Genomic DNA, 16,849 nt, shown 5'->3' with positions numbered 1-16,849 from the left:
GGTGGGTATGTTATATTAATATGTTTGTTTATGAAGAATAAATTGGTGGGTATGTTATTTAAATTACTAAATTGCCCTCTTTTTAAATATTAATATAATATTATTTTTATTATTAATTTTTGAATAATTTTTTTTAACCCCCAATATTTCAGATTTAGCTACCGTTTATATAAAACTTTAATTTATAACAAAATCATCACACCCTTTGTCGTTGCTTGCGCCCACCGCAAATCACAGCTAGAAGTCTCTGAAAGTTGTCGTGAGTAGCTCACCCTGACCACGAGGCTTTGCTATGGTCGTTTTTTGCTATATTGATGGCCGAAAACGGCCATATGAGGCCAGAGCTGGCCATTAGCGACCAGATGCCTTTGACGGCTAAATCCCTGGCCATTACATATTTGGGCAAGATCTGGCCTGATATGGCCATTTTCGACCATTAATATGGCCATAAACGGTCATATCGAAGCCTCCCAGCGACTCTCGGTCATTTTTAGGGACTCTGATGACTTTTCGACGACGGTCCGTGGTGGTTGGCCCACTGTCGACGGTGGTGGCTGGATGGCGGTGATGGTTTGTAATTTGTTTTAAATATAAGGACATTATTGTCTAAAAACTTAATTAAACAAGGATAAAATTGAAATAATATATTAATGTAAATTGATTTTAAATAGGGTTATTATTGTCTAAAATTTTTATTAATAAGGGATAGAATTGTAACAAAAATAAGATTACTAATACCTAAGAAAATTGAGGTAATCAGATTATTTCTAATATTGTCAACAGTAACAACTTAACAACTATTGGTAATACAAGATTATCGGAATTTTATATTACTTGATAACCAAACATGATAATCAAGTAATATAAGATGACATAATCTCAGTATCTTATATTACCTTCAACTAAACGCCCCCTTAATCATATGTCGGTCCAAATTTTTCTATATATTGTGACTTCAAATAACACCACAGTCTCTTAAAAAAAAAAAAAAAAAAAAATGAGTGGTTCAATTTATCTCATAGAATTAAACTAAAGAAGTTCTATTTAATATACTTCATTTAAAATTTTAATGTATTTTTATTTTTTATTTTTTTGGTGCTTATAACACCCTACAAATTCTATAAATGTGGTTCAACTAATTATTTTCTTTAAAACCTAACTACTTAATAACATTGTTTTAAAACCTGGACCGAAGAGCAACTTGTATTGATGCCCAGGTCACGGGTCAACTGGTCCAACCGGTTGGACCGGTCGGTTGGACTGATGACATCAGCGACAATTTTATTTTTAAAAAATTACATATTAAGCTCTTAAATTTTAATATATTACAAAAATTCCCCTAANAGCCCCCTTCCTCTTTCAGTCGAATGTTCTTAGGGTGTGTTTCGTTCAGGGAATGTTAGATTATAGGGAATGTTAGATTATTAAAATCTTATATTACCTTGAAGATTACTGGGAATCTTTAGAAAAATGTATTTGGTTAGTTGGTGGGTATGTTATATTAATATGTTTGTTTATGAAGAATAAATTGGTGGGTATGTTATTTAAATTACTAAATTGCCCTCTTTTTAAATATTAATATAATATTATTTTTATTATTAATTTTTGAATAATTTTTTTTAACCCCCAATATTTCAGATTTAGCTACCGTTTATATAAAACTTTAATTTATAACAAAATCATCACACCCTTTGTCGTTGCTTGCGCCCACCGCAAATCACAGCTAGAAGTCTCTGAAAGTTGTCGTGAGTAGCTCACCCTGACCACGAGGCTTTGCTATGGTCGTTTTTTGCTATATTGATGGCCGAAAACGGCCATATGAGGCCAGAGCTGGCCATTAGCGACCAGATGCCTTTGACGGCTAAATCCCTGGCCATTACATATTTGGGCAAGATCTGGCCTGATATGGCCATTTTCGACCATTAATATGGCCATAAACGGTCATATCGAAGCCTCCCAGCGACTCTCGGTCATTTTTAGGGACTCTGATGACTTTTCGACGACGGTCCGTGGTGGTTGGCCCACTGTCGACGGTGGTGGCTGGATGGCGGTGATGGTTTGTAATTTGTTTTAAATATAAGGACATTATTGTCTAAAAACTTAATTAAACAAGGATAAAATTGAAATAATATATTAATGTAAATTGATTTTAAATAGGGTTATTATTGTCTAAAATTTTTATTAATAAGGGATAGAATTGTAACAAAAATAAGATTACTAATACCTAAGAAAATTGAGGTAATCAGATTATTTCTAATATTGTCAACAGTAACAACTTAACAACTATTGGTAATACAAGATTATCGGAATTTTATATTACTTGATAACCAAACATGATAATCAAGTAATATAAGATGACATAATCTCAGTATCTTATATTACCTTCAACTAAACGCCCCCTTAATCATATGTCGGTCCAAATTTTTCTATATATTGTGACTTCAAATAACACCACAGTCTCTTAAAAAAAAAAAAAAAAAAAAATGAGTGGTTCAATTTATCTCATAGAATTAAACTAAAGAAGTTCTATTTAATATACTTCATTTAAAATTTTAATGTATTTTTATTTTTTATTTTTTTGGTGCTTATAACACACTACAAATTCTATAAATGTGGTTCAACTAATTATTTTTTTTAAAACCTAACTACTTAATAACATTGTTTTAAAACCTGGACCGAAGAGCAACTTGTATTGATGCCCAGGTCACGGGTCAACTGGTCCAACCGGTTGGACCGGTCGGTTGGACTGATGACATCAGCGACAATTTTATTTTTAAAAAATTACATATTAAGCTCTTAAATTTTAATATATTACAAAAATTCCCCTAAAAAAGTTCAAATTAATCCCTAAAATTTTTATTTATTTAAAATACCCAATTAATCCTTAAACTTTTGACATATCGCCAAAACACCCCTATAAAATTTATTAACCCTTATAATTTTAAAATATTACAAAAACCCTCCTAAAACCTGAACCGAACCAGAGAAGTTGCTAGGTCCTTGTTTGACCAGCCAGTCCGGTCCAGTTTTTAAAACAGAGCTTAATAATCTTCAATGTGCAATTTGCCCTCTATTTTTTTATTTTTTTTTTTCCTTTTGGAACACAATTTTAATTATTCAAATTGAGAAAAAAAAATCTTAAAACGGGAAAAAAATAAAAACAATCTTTACAAATAATTTACCCACATTAGAATAAGCAATTAATGCCCTATGAAAATATCTATTGGAAATATTTTCATGAAATATCCAAATGCAAGATGAACTGATGGTTGTAAGTTGGGTTCAAATCAGTCCCAACATCAGAAGGGAAAAAATTCAAATGAATTAAACCTTTTTTAGTGAGTAAAGTTGAATTGTTGAATTAGGTTGATTTTTTTATTTTTTTTTATTTAAGATTAGATATATATAATGCCTCGGTCAATTCTGGCGGGCTAGTGGATAATATCGTTACATTTAGCACCAATACCAAACGTTAAAGTTTTAAAGAATCCTCTTCTTTCAAGACGGGTTTTGGTAAACTTTCACCAGCCAGTCAGTAGTAGTCCAAAACATCGAAGGAGGGCGCAGCCTTTTCGTCCTCTAACAGATATGGGAAGCACAGTGGGAAATGCAGAGAAACTGGTTGAAAGATGCATGAAAGGGAACGACGCCTCCCACGATGCATCTCACGTTTGGAGGGTTAGAGACCTCGCCCTCTCTCTTGCTCGCGAGGAAGGCCTTTCTTCCCACCCCGACTCCATGGAAATCGTAAAACCCCTCCCCCTCATCATCTTTTTCACTGTTTCTTAATCTTTAAATTCTATTTTATTGAGCAAATTTTTGAACTTTAACTTTAATATTCCTTCTTCTCTTAATTTTTTCACTTTGTTTATTTTGACAGGTTGAGCTTGCTGCACTTCTCCATGATATAGGTCAACTCATTACTCTCTCTTACTTATAGCATTCAAGATATCCCATACTTATTTGATTCTAATTTTTAAACATGATTATGTTTGCTCCTAAATTTGATTTATGGATTATTGGGTAGTAATTAGTGACTCAGTTCATGTGGTAGGAATGCAAAGGCAAAATGTTCATAGAAGTAGTGAATTTTTATTTTTTTTTAAATACTTTTTTTAATCATGCTGGGGTACATCTGTGTAGAATTATCTTTCTAAATCATCAAACTTTTCACTCTCTTTTATGCGGGCTTTACTATAGCAGTAAGCATGTGTATACACTTCAATATTTACTTCAGAGATCATTCTTTTGGAATGCTTTTCATTGTTATCTTGTTTATTATATGTTATTTCCAAATGGCTTTTATTGAAATTAAAAATAATTTCATGTACTGGATGCTTATTGCAGGTGACTACAAGTACTTGAGGTTTGTATTTCTCTTCTTAATATGTTTGGTTTTATATGTCTTGGCTCTACCCCTTTGCATATGTCATTACTCTTGCATCAAAATGTGCCTAAAATATTTATGTATTGTCTATTAACTAGCTTTTGGTATGAACTGCTGGTTGAGTTTGTACAAAATTGCATGTAGAACTTTTATCGGTCAATGAATGAATACTACAAAATGTTTCATATAAATTTTTTCATATATTGTGAGCGGTACTCTTTTTGTAAATCACTCTTAATAGTGTCAATGCGTGAAACTCACATTCCTGTCCAGGACCTTGGTAATTGAAAATTTGTTTTCTTAATAATTATAATGTCTAATTAACTGATTTCTGTGTTCCTTCCCTTTGCTCTTTTTATTTCTTTATTATTGTTTATAAACCATTTTCCCCTTTGAATTTTCTGTCGACTCCATTTCCTAATCTTCCTGATGCAACTTTGGTACGCAGAGATCCATCTGAGGAGAAGATTGTTGAGGACTTTCTTGAGGAAGAGGGTTTAGAGGAAAACAAGAAGACAAAAATATTAAGTATCATTAAAAAAATGGGTGAGTATTTTGCGTATTACTTAAATTGCTTTCAGCATGCAAATTTACCATAAGATCTGGTGAGGTATGCATAATTCCACTTGCTAAACTTGTAAACTTGTGGCTTTTGGAACTCTTCATATGCATGTGTTGCAGTTTTGATAGCATATTCTAAAGATTTGATAATAAATCATTATTGATGTATTTTCCTGGAAAAGAGATGAAATTGTCACTATTTGTCTATTCGACTCTTTTCTTCTTTGTCTCTTTAGTTCCATTATCTTTTCTCCAAATTATTTTTAGTTTTCACTTTTACAGACTCTTGCTGTATTTTTTTAGTTTTTCTTCATAAAATTTGCATAAGGAATTTACTTTCATTCCTTCTCTATAGAATGTACCAATGGTTAAAAGATGTGCCTTTGGAGGGGTGGTTTATGAAAATAAAAACAAGTAAACAACAAAGATTCTGGGCATAGGCCATAGAGGAGTGGTTTGTGATGAAAAATTGGAACTTGTCTTCCTGCCTAATATTGAACAAACCTTAGGGATGGTTTGTAAGACTAACCCTTTTCCATATGCATATATTCGTCTGTGTTCTTCCCATCTTCACAATTGATAGGAATAGTGTAGATAGATTGAGGGCATATATGTAATTGTGATAGAAGTAAATATATTATATTGTATATGACATTTTTTTGTTATGAAATGAATAGTGTGAATATCGATTTTATGAACATGTTATTGGAGCTAGGGTTTGGTATTCTTCCGATTCAGTTTTCGTTTTAACTTTTCCGGCGGCCGACAATCTTGTTTCTTGTCATTATCTGTGATTTCGGCAGCTGACAATTTCTATTCTGGTCTCTCTTTGTGATTTTGGCGACGGACGACTTCTATTCTGGTCTCTCGCTCTGATTTCGATGGTCGGTGACTCTTATTCTGTGATTCCAGCAACTTTCGCTGATTCTTCTATCGTTCTCCTGTGATTTCACTATCTCTTGTGATTTCGATGACTCTTCTAATCTCCTACATTCCGGTGAATCTTCTCAGTAATATTTGAGTAGGTTGATTGGTTTTTTATTTCCATTCGGGTGGTATGTGTTGGTGTTTTGTCTGATTATGATCAACATTTTTTTACTGATGATAAGATTGTCTTCTTATTTTGGGATTTGATTTTGTTGTGGATTCCGATGTTGTTTGTTTTGTTCTACATTTGTTTGGATTGGAAGTGTGAATTTGGTGATTTGGGTTCATTGAACAGCTTTAGAAGGTTATTGTAGAATTCTTTGGTGACTTAATTACAATATGGCAGATTCAGGTAAACAATTGGTGACTGAAATTTTGGTTACCTCTTCCACCAAAATTACAGATAGGAAATTATTGGGAAAGTAGAACTATGTTCAATGGCAACGAGCTATTAGACGATATGTTTCCAACATTGACATGAGGGATCATTTAACTGAGGATCCACCTCTGAAAACAGAGATTAATAAGAAAACTAGGAAGAAATGGCTAATGGAGGATGATAAATTGTTCAATCAGATTCAGAACACTCTGGATCCAATGGTGGATGATATTACTAATCACTGTGATACAATTAAAGAATTGTGGGATTATCTCGAGTTTTTATACGCTAGTAAACAAGACTTATCCCATGTTCACGATTTGTTGTTGAGGATTTATCGAGCTAATATGCAGGAGAAGACCTTGCTTGAGTACTATACAGAGGTGAAGCAAACTTTACAAGAAAAGAGAGTTATATTTCCTCTGACTGCTGATGTTGTGAAGATGAAAAAACAAGAAGAGCAAGTGGTTGTGCAATGTTTTCTAGCTGGGTTGAGGCCAGAATATAATGTCGTTCGGACACAGCTCCTAACTGGTGACAAACTTCCTTCTCTTATTAATGTCTATGCTAGTCTTCTTTGCGTCAATAAAGGGGAAAATAGAGGAACTTCATAGGATACTGCTACAAATCATGCAACTCTAGCTGGCATGAAGACTACCAGTGGTAAAGGAAACAAAGGGACGAATCAGGGTATGAGGAGTAGTCGTGGTTGTGGCACTCGCACTTGTTTCCATTGTGGTGCTGAGGGACATGTAAAAAAGAATTGTTGGAAGCTTCATGGGAAGCCTCTGACTGGGCAAAGGTCTAAAAAATATGCCCATGTTACCACTCAAGATGGTCTCTTACCTCTTCCTTCCCTGGTTACTATCCTACCGATAAGTATGCTCGCCTTACTCGGATTGCTAGTCCTCTGTCATCCATTCCATTGACTGCCGCTACATTAACATAGTTAGGTAATCCTACAGCTTGTGTGTCTACTTCTAATCGCAACTAGATCATTGATTCTGGTGCTACTCACCATATGACAAGTGATACAAGTGTTCTCTCGTCATTCACATCATCTTTTGATTTGTCTTCTGTTACTTTAGCTAATGAATCTACCTTGTCTGTTAGAGGGTGTTGAGAACCTGGATCCTCAACGCTACTCAATCCTCTGACTGTAATTCAGTATTCACGCAATAATGCTCAACTCCAAACAGCAATGAATATAATAAAAGATCAAAGAAGATTATACTGTATTGAAAGATTGAAATGGAAATTACAATATAAAAGGTGCAGAAAAAACCAGTGCAGTAAATAAAAGATATCTAGCTCTTCGAGGGGCTAGTTCCTCCCAATTCATACTCCAAGTTTTTATATATGCTTTTACAATTGAAATCCCACAATATATATTTCCCCAACGTCACACCCAAAGCATGCTTCTTGCCACGTGGATAACTAACTCCCCTTTTTGCGCATCAGCTGAATTGCCTTCACTCTCCTTTTGTACGTGTGAGAAACAGGGGTCGTATCAGAGGGTGTGGTACTTTTAATCCCACCAAATCTATATCTCTCTCCTCTGTTTTGTGTCTTCCTCAATTTCCTTATAATTTATTATTTGTTAGTCAAATCACAAATACATTCAACTGTGGTGTTTATCTTTTCCCTACCCATTGTGTCTTCAAGATCTTAGGACGAGGCAAATTATTGGTGGGGGTTGTGTCTCGAGTGGCCTGTACGTGCTTGATGACATTTCTATTCTGATGCCACAACCTGTTGCTTGTACTAGTGATTCATCCCTCTCCATCTTCCATGGTTGTTTCATTCTCCTCTCTTAATCTTGAAGAAATTGTGTCTTAGTTTTGAGTCAGTGTCACATTTTGAATGTGAATCATGTCAATTTGGGAAACACCATCGAGTGTTGTACAGTCCTAGATCAAATAAACGAGTTGTGACTCCGTTTGATATTATACATTTGGACATTTGGGATCCTTGTCTTGTTTTGTCTAAATTTGGGTATAGATACTTTTCTACTTTTGTCGATGATTTTTCATGTGTAGCTTGAGTATATTTTATGAAAAATCGTTCTAAGTTATTTTCCATTTTTTGTGCCTTTTATGTTGAGATACAAAATCAATTTGACTTTATTAAAATTTTACGAAATGATAATGCTAAAGAATATTTTTCTATATCTTTTTCCTCTTTTTTGCCCACTAGGGGTATTATTCATCAGTTATCTTGTGTGTATACACCTCAACAAAATGGGATTGTTAAAAGAAAAAATGGTCATTTGTTGGAGGTCGTTTGTACACTTCTTTTTCATACGAAAGTTTCCAAAGAATTCTGGGTGGATGCAATTTCTATTGCTTGTCATTTGATTAATTGAATGCCTTCCTCTGTTTTGGGTGGTCACATCCCTTATTCTATTCTTTTTCCTTCTTAGTCATTATGTTCTCTTCCTCCCAAAGTCTTTGGGTGTACTTGTTTTGTTCAGGATTTTCAACCTCTCCTTTCCAAATTAGATCCTAGGTCTCTTAAGTGTATATTCTTGGGTTATACTTGTTACCAAAAGGGTTATCGTTGCTTTTCTCCTACACTGGGTGAGTATGTTGCCTCAGCTGATGTTTCGTTTTTTGAAGACACTGCTTATGTCGACTCTTTAGTTTCATCAACCCAATTGTTCCCGATGATTTTCTTATTTATACCATTACTCAACATCATTCCCCACCTCCACCTCCTCTTCGTCCTCTTATTACTCAAGTTTACTCTCATCGGGATATTCAGCAACAACATGTGGCACTCGTATTGGCATCTGACTCATTGCCGTTATCGTTATCCTCGTTCCAGGATCTAGATCCTTCTGACTTTGATCTTCCCATTATTCTTCGTAAAGGTAAGTGTTCTTGTACTTATTATATTTCCTCTTTTGTTTCTTGTACCTCATTGTCTCCGTCCTCCAAATCTTTTGTTGCATCTTTAGATTCCATGTTTATTCCCAATTCTGTGTCTGAAGCGGTTACTTATGATGGGTGGTGAAGGGTTATGGAAGAAGAAATGTTGGCTCTTGAGCATAACAATACATGGGACCTAGTTAACTTACCAACTGAAAAAAAAAAAGTCATTGGGTGTAAGTGGGTGTTTGTAGTGAAGGTTAATCCGGATGGATTTGTGGCCTTGTTGAAAGCTCGGTTGGTTGCTAAGGGTTACGCTCAAACATATGGTATTGATTACTAGGAGACATTTTCTCCGGTTGCTAAAATGACCTCTGTCCGGTTATTTATTTCTCATGTAGCTTCCTATGGATGACCTGTTCAACTTGATTTTAAAAATGCGTTTCTGCATGGTGATCTTCTTGAGGAGGTTTACATGGAGCAACCTTCAAGGTTTGTTGCTCAGGGGGAGTCCAGAAAGGTATGTAAATTGAGAAAATCTTTATATGACTTGAAACAATCTCCATGTACCTGGTTTGGGAGGTTTAGTAATGTAGTGTTTGAGTTTGGTTTACATAGAAGCACTTATGATCATTTTGTCTTTTATAAGCAATCTAGTTCCAGCATTCTCCTTCTCGTTGTTTATGTTGATGATTGTGATCACAGGTAGTGATAGTGGTGGCATTCATAATTTGAAAGACTTTCTAGCTTCTAAATTTAACACGAAAGATTTGAGCTCAATAAGATACTTTCTAGGAGTAGGAGAGGAATTGTTTTGTCTCAACGCATGATGTGTTAGATTTGTTGACTGAAACAGACCTAATTGGAGCCAAACCTTGTGATACTCCTATGTTTCCTAATGTGAAATTGAATGTTGAGGATGGAGAGTTGTTTGATGATCCAGAGTGATATAAACGAATAGTTTAGAAATTGAATTATCTTATAATAACCCGTCCAGATATTGCGTTCTTAGTAAGTGTAGTGTCAATTTATGTCATCTCCCATGACATCTCATTGGGATGCGGTTCTTCATATTTTGAAATATCTCAAGAGAGCTCCTGGATGTGGGATTCTTTACAATAATCATGGTCACAGTAAATACAAGGATTTTTAGATGCGGATTGGGTAGGATCAATGCCCCCCCTAAAAGACTCACCTTGTCCTCAAGGTGAAGTGAGGGAACTGTGCTCAATAATGCGAAGGATTCCCAGGTGGCCTCATGGGAAGGTAAATCCTTCCAGTGGATCAATACCTCTCTAGAGCATCCAACAAGGTGCGAATAGACTGTACAGACGCGGCTGAACCATCAGCTCCAATTCGTCAGTAAGGCAACTGGCAAGGGCTGAACAGGGACAGAATTATGGAGGCTCTTCTTCAATGAGAAACGTGGAAGACTGGGTGAATCCGGGAAGTGCAGGTAAGGCTAGGCGATAGGCGACGGCACCAATTTTTTCCAGAATTTGAAGGGACCGTAAAAGCGAGGACTAAGCTTTTCATTGAGTTTGAGGGCTAAGGAGCGGAACTATAAGGTTGAAGTTTCAGGTAAACAAAATCACCTGTTCAAGGGACACATCTCGGCGGTGAGAATTTGCTTGGGTTCGCATGCGGTCCTGAGCTGCATGAGATTGGCTTTCAACTCATCCAACACGCATTTCGGTCAATCATTTGTTGATTAACTGCCTCCCCGAAGAATGGATCTCAGTAAACTTAGAAGTGTGGGAGGGGGACGACCATAAAGAGCTTGGAAGGGAGACATTTTGGTAGAGCTGTGGTGGACGTGTTAAACCAAATTCAGCCCAATGAATCCATTTGGCCACTGCTTTGGTTTGTGACATGTAAAACAGCGAAGATATGTCTCGACACAGCGATTAACCCCTCCGTTTGACCATCTGTTTGGGGGTGGACGCTGAGCTGAATTTGAGAGTAGTGCCTGCCAGCGAAATAATTCCGTCCAAAACTTACTCAAGAATATGCGGTCCCGGTCAGAAACAATAGCTTAGGAAACCCATGCAAGCGGACCACCTCCTTCACGAATAGAGCAGCTACTTCAGTTGCCGTATACGGGTGACACAAGAGCATGAAATGACTGTATTTCGTCAATCTGTCCACTACGACCAGGATGGTGTCGAACCCAAAGCTCTTAGGAGCCGCCAATAATCCATGGAAAGGTCGTCGAATGCCAAATCTGGGATGGGTAAAGGCTGTAACAATCCGGCAGGTTTCAAAGAGAGATTTTATTCTGCTGACACACCCCACATGTATTGCGACACTCTTTGACGTCCTGTTTGAGGCCCTCCCAAAATAACACCAGCTAACCTTTTATATGTGCGAAAAAAACCAGAGTGGCCGCCGCTGGGCGTGCTGTGGAATTCCTCCAATATGTGTGGAATGAATTTAGATGTTTTGGGTAAGACCAATCGCTTTGTATAAGAGGCAGCCACGGTTTAAGGTGTAATGAGCACGGGAAGTCGCTGGGCCATGAGATCTTGTATGATGCGCTTGAGCTTATCGTCTTGGAAGGCTTCGTGGCCAAGTCTCATAACCAGGAAATATACGGTATAAAGCTAGCAGTTCAGAGGCAGATTCACGTCGGGAAAGAGCGTCAGCAACTTTGTTAGCACTGCCAGGATTGTAATGAATCTCAAACTTGTACCCCAGCACTTAGAGATCCATTTATGCTGTTCCGGAGTGATCGGCCTCTGTCCTGTCAAGAACTGCAAACTCCGTTGGTCCGTCTTAATGATGAATTTGCTGCCAATCAGATAGTGGCTCCATTTATGCACTGCAAACACAATAGCCATGAGCTCCCTTTCGTATACTGATTCTGTTTGGCTTTGGGCGAAAAAGCTTTCTGAGAAAGGCAATGGGACGCCCCTGTTGCACCATACCGCTCCCATACCGAAGCCTGAAGCGTCCGTCTGATTTCAAAAGCTCAACAAAATTTGGGTGCCAACACGGGACCGAGACCATCGCTGTCGTAAACACTCAAAAGCTCGCTGTGCCTCAGGGCCCCACTTAAAGGAGTCTTTCTTCGTAATTGTGTCAATGGTGGCGATCTGACCATAATTCCGAACAAACTTTCGGTAGTATCCAGTGAGACCCCAAGAAGCCACGTAAACTCTTCACTGTTGTTGGAATAGGCCATGACAACATGCAATCAATCTTTGCCGGTCAGCCTCGACTCCATTCTGGGAGATGATGTGGCCTAAATTCCAGTTTAGCTTGAGCGAACTGGCACTTTTTGTTGGCGACTAACTTGTGTCGTTGGAGTTGTTCAAAGACCTGGCGCAAATGTAGTAGATGAAGAGAGAAATTAGTACTGTAATTAAGATGTCATCAAAAAATACCAGGACAAACTTGCGGAGAAATGGCCGAAAAATTTCATTCATCAGAGCTTGGAAGGTTGATGGCGCGTAGTCAACCCAAGGGCATCACTAAGAATTCGTAGTCCCTTCGTGTGCCGAAAGGCTGTTTTCGGAACATCGGCCTCACGAACCCGAATCTGATGATACCCTGATTTGAGATCAAGCTTAGAGAAATACCGCATTTCCAATTCATCAAGCAGCTCATCAATGGCGGAATTGGAAACTATCGGGTATGGTATGTCGTTCAAAGCCCGGTTCCAACACAAAACGCCAGCTGCCGTTCTTCTTCCGAACTAAATACACCGGACTGGAAAAAGGGCTAATACAGGTTGAATAATGCCGCTGCCAACATTTCCCCACCAACCGCTCAATCTCATTCTTCTGAGTGTAAGAATAACGATAAGGTTCTGTATTCGGTATGGATGCCCCATCCTTCAAGGTGATTGAATGGTCCTGACGCCGAAGTGGAGGAAGATGTGTAGGTGATCGAAGATGGGTGCGAATTCCGTTAAGAGGTTTGCTATTCCGGGGTGCACGGCCATGACTTCCTCAGCCTCTTGCCGCACAATGGAACAAAATTCCACCATAAACCCATGGTCCTGGTGTAAGGATTTCAGCATAGCTCAATGACACCACTTTTTCACCAGCGAAGGGTCACCTCTGAGTACCACCTGTTTCCATCCACCTCAAACTGCATGGTAAGACACTTCCTTGCACAAACATCACCTAACGTACTTAACCATGTAATTCCTAGGACCACATCAGCCCCTCCCAAATCAAGAGGAAAAAAATCCTGCACTATCGTAAGTCCTGGCATGGCTAACTCCAACCCTTTACAGACCCCTACACTCCGCACGGTATCCATTTCCAACCATGACACCAACGCCTTTGTTCCGTGCACCGTTAAACCCAGCTGTCGAACTAGATCTTGGGAGATGAAGTTGTTGACGCGCCACTGTCTACCATCACAATGACTTCAGATCCCTGCAGTTCACCCCGAAGCTTCAGAGTGGTAGGTGACGTCAAACCGACTATGAATGCATGGAGAGAGCTACCAGATCTGCTTTAAGTGTTCTTCGTCCTCGGTTTTCTCCAGTTTTTCAGCTTCGCTTTGCTCTTCCTCTCTCATCCGCAACCAACAAGATCTGGAGAGTGAGATTTTTGCACCTGTGAGCTGGCCCAAACTTTTCATCACATTTGTAACAAAGGCCTCTTTCCCTTTGTACTGTAGCTCTGCATCCGTGAGTCGCCTGAAACTGGAGTCGCGAGTGGTTGATGGTGCTGGTTCAAAAAACTTTTCCTCCTTTACTGTGCGTGTTTGAAAAGATGAAGAACGATCTGGTGTTTTATTTGTATTGGGTACCCAGCCAATTTTAAAGTTCTGGGCCTGGTGTAATTCGTTATATGTGTCTCCTTTATGAGTCCATGGCGCACGGCCCACTTTCCATTTGTTTTTTTCTAAGACCCGTTCCTCTCAATTCTATGGGCTTGGTCCATGAGCTCAAACAAATTATTGGGCCGCACCAATCTCAACTCAGCCTTGATCTCTTCTTTCAGCCCACTTGTAAATGTACACATAAGCAGCTCTTCTTCAACCTCTTGCATGGGAGCAGCCAGCAGTTCAACTGCTCACGGTAATCAGTCACGTGTGGTCTGTTTAGCGTTACCAGAGATTCAAACGCCGATCCTTTGTACGACGGTCTAAATCGGTCTATCACTGCTTTTTTGAACGATCGCCAGTCCGAAAATGGCGCACGAGAATCTACCCATTGGAACCAGTTCAGTGCGTCGCCTTCCATGCACACTGCCGCCGCTTCTAACTTCTCCTCCTCCGCAAACTTATTCACCTGGAAGTATCTATCGGCTCGGAATAGCCAGCCATGGGGGTCCTACACGTAAAAACTGGTAACTCCAGTTTTCTCATCTTCGATCTTTCTTCCATTCTCGTTAGATCTTGATTGGTTTGATTGATTTCGGTTTAGGTCCTCGTTGCTTCCCTGGGTACCCGATGATTCAACCTTATCCTTCCCTCGGTTCACACTACCATCCCTCTCCTCTTTCACTTTAATCCATTCCCTCAATTCCGCAAGTACTCCTTGATGCTGCCGCTCCTCCTAACAATGTTAACATCTTCCTTAACACCCCCATCTCTCTCTCAATCCCTCCATCTTCCTTCCATTCTCTATTCACCATTACCCCACGTTGCTCGGATACAATTTGTTGAGAACCTGGATCCTCAACGCTACTCAATCCTCTGACTGAATTCAGTATTCACGCAATAATGCTCAACTCCAAATAGCAATGAATATATAAAAATCAAAGAATTATACGTATTGAAAGATGGAAATGGAAATACAATATAAAGGTGCAGAAAAAACCAGTGCAGTAAATAAAGATATCTAGCTCTTCGAGGGCTAGTTCCTCCCAATTCATACTCAAAGTTTTTTTATCCCTTTTACAATTGAAATCCCACAATATATTTCCCCAACGTCACACCCAAGCATGCTTCTTGCCACGTGGATAACTAACTCCCCTTTTGCGCATCAGCTGAATTGCCTTCACTCTCCTTTTGTACGTGTGAGAAACAGGGGTCGTATCAGAGGGTGTGGTACTTTTAATCCCCCGACATTTTTTTGTTATGAAATGAATAGTGTGAATATCGATTTTATGAACATGTTATTGGAGCTAGGGTTTGGTACTCTTCCGATTCAGTTTTCGTTTTAACTTTTCCGGCGGCCGACAATCTTGTTTCTTGTCATTATCTGTGATTTCGGCAGCTGACAATTTCTATTCTGGTCTCTCTTTGTGATTTTGGCGACGGACGACTTCTATTCTGGTCTCTCGCTCTGATTTCGATGGTCGGTGACTCTTATTCTGTGATTCCAGCAACTTTCGCTGATTCTTCTATCGTTCTCCTGTGATTTCACTATCTCTTGTGATTTCGATGACTCTTCTAATCTCCTACATTCCGGTGAATCTTCTCAGTAATATTTGAGTAGGTTGATTGGTTTTTTATTTCCATTCGGGTGGTATGTGTTGGTGTTTTGTCTGATTATGATCAACATTTTTTTACTGATGATAAGATTGTCTTCTTATTTTGGGATTTGATTTTGTTGTGGATTCCGATGTTGTTTGTTTTGTTCTACATTTGTTTGGATTGGAAGTGTGAATTTGGTGATTTGGGTTCATTGAACAGCTTTAGAAGGTTATTGTAGAATTCTTTGGTGACTTAATTACAATATGGCAGATTCAGGTAAACAATTGGTGACTGAAATTTTGGTTACCTCTTCCACCAAAATTACAGATAGGAAATTATTGGGAAAGTAGAACTATGTTCAATGGCAACGAGCTATTAGACGATATGTTTCCAACATTGACATGAGGGATCATTTAACTGAGGATCCACCTCTGAAAACAGAGATTAATAAGAAAACTAGGAAGAAATGGCTAATGGAGGATGATAAATTGTTCAATCAGATTCAGAACACTCTGGATCCAATGGTGGATGATATTACTAATCACTGTGATACAATTAAAGAATTGTGGGATTATCTCGAGTTTTTATACGCTAGTAAACAAGACTTATCCCATGTTCACGATTTGTTGTTGAGGATTTATCGAGCTAATATGCAGGAGAAGACCTTGCTTGAGTACTATACAGAGGTGAAGCAAACTTTACAAGAAAAGAGAGTTATATTTCCTCTGACTGCTGATGTTGTGAAGATGAAAAAACAAGAAGAGCAAGTGGTTGTGCAATGTTTTCTAGCTGGGTTGAGGCCAGAATATAATGTCGTTCGGACACAGCTCCTAACTGGTGACAAACTTCCTTCTCTTATTAATGTCTATGCTAGTCTTCTTTGCGTCAATAAAGGGGAAAATAGAGGAACTTCATAGGATACTGCTACAAATCATGCAACTCTAGCTGGCATGAAGACTACCAGTGGTAAAGGAAACAAAGGGACGAATCAGGGTATGAGGAGTAGTCGTGGTTGTGGCACTCGCACTTGTTTCCATTGTGGTGCTGAGGGACATGTAAAAAAGAATTGTTGGAAGCTTCATGGGAAGCCTCTGACTGGGCAAAGGTCTAAAAAATATGCCCATGTTACCACTCAAGATGGTCTCTTACCTCTTCCTTCCCTGGTTACTATCCTACCGATAAGTATGCTCGCCTTACTCGGATTGCTAGTCCTCTGTCATCCATTCCATTGACTGCCGCTACATTAACATAGTTAGGTAATCCTACAGCTTGTGTGTCTACTTCTAATCGCAACTAGATCATTGATTCTGGTGCTACTCACCATATGACAAGTGATACAAGTGT

The 16,849-nt window shown here is 38.5% G+C and overlaps 1 protein-coding gene across 3 annotated transcripts in view; it reads left to right on the top strand.

Moving 5' to 3' along the window:
• The first annotated feature begins 3,455 nt into the window (after window positions 1-3,455).
• LOC116146836 (uncharacterized protein YpgQ-like) overlaps window positions 3,456-16,849 on the top strand; it is a 33,657-nt gene continuing 20,263 nt past the window's right edge. For 2 of the 3 annotated variants that reach the window (XM_031432292.1, XM_031432291.1), the window contains exons 1-4: window positions 3,456-3,747; window positions 3,881-3,911; window positions 4,348-4,366; window positions 4,836-4,933. In XM_031432292.1, the coding sequence (XP_031288152.1) occupies window positions 3,589-3,747; window positions 3,881-3,911; window positions 4,348-4,366; window positions 4,836-4,933 (307 nt within the window). In that variant the 5' untranslated portion in view covers window positions 3,456-3,588. The remainder of the gene's footprint in view (window positions 3,748-3,880; window positions 3,912-4,347; window positions 4,367-4,835; window positions 4,934-16,849) is intronic. The other variant, XM_031432290.1, reaches the window with a different exon arrangement.

This window comes from Pistacia vera, unplaced genomic scaffold, assembly GCF_008641045.1.
Source record: "Pistacia vera cultivar Batoury unplaced genomic scaffold, PisVer_v2 Contig483, whole genome shotgun sequence".
Classification (NCBI taxonomy): domain Eukaryota; kingdom Viridiplantae; phylum Streptophyta; class Magnoliopsida; order Sapindales; family Anacardiaceae; genus Pistacia; species Pistacia vera.
The sequence above is the reverse complement of the archived record's forward strand: the minus strand, read 5'-3'. Positions and strand labels throughout refer to the sequence as shown.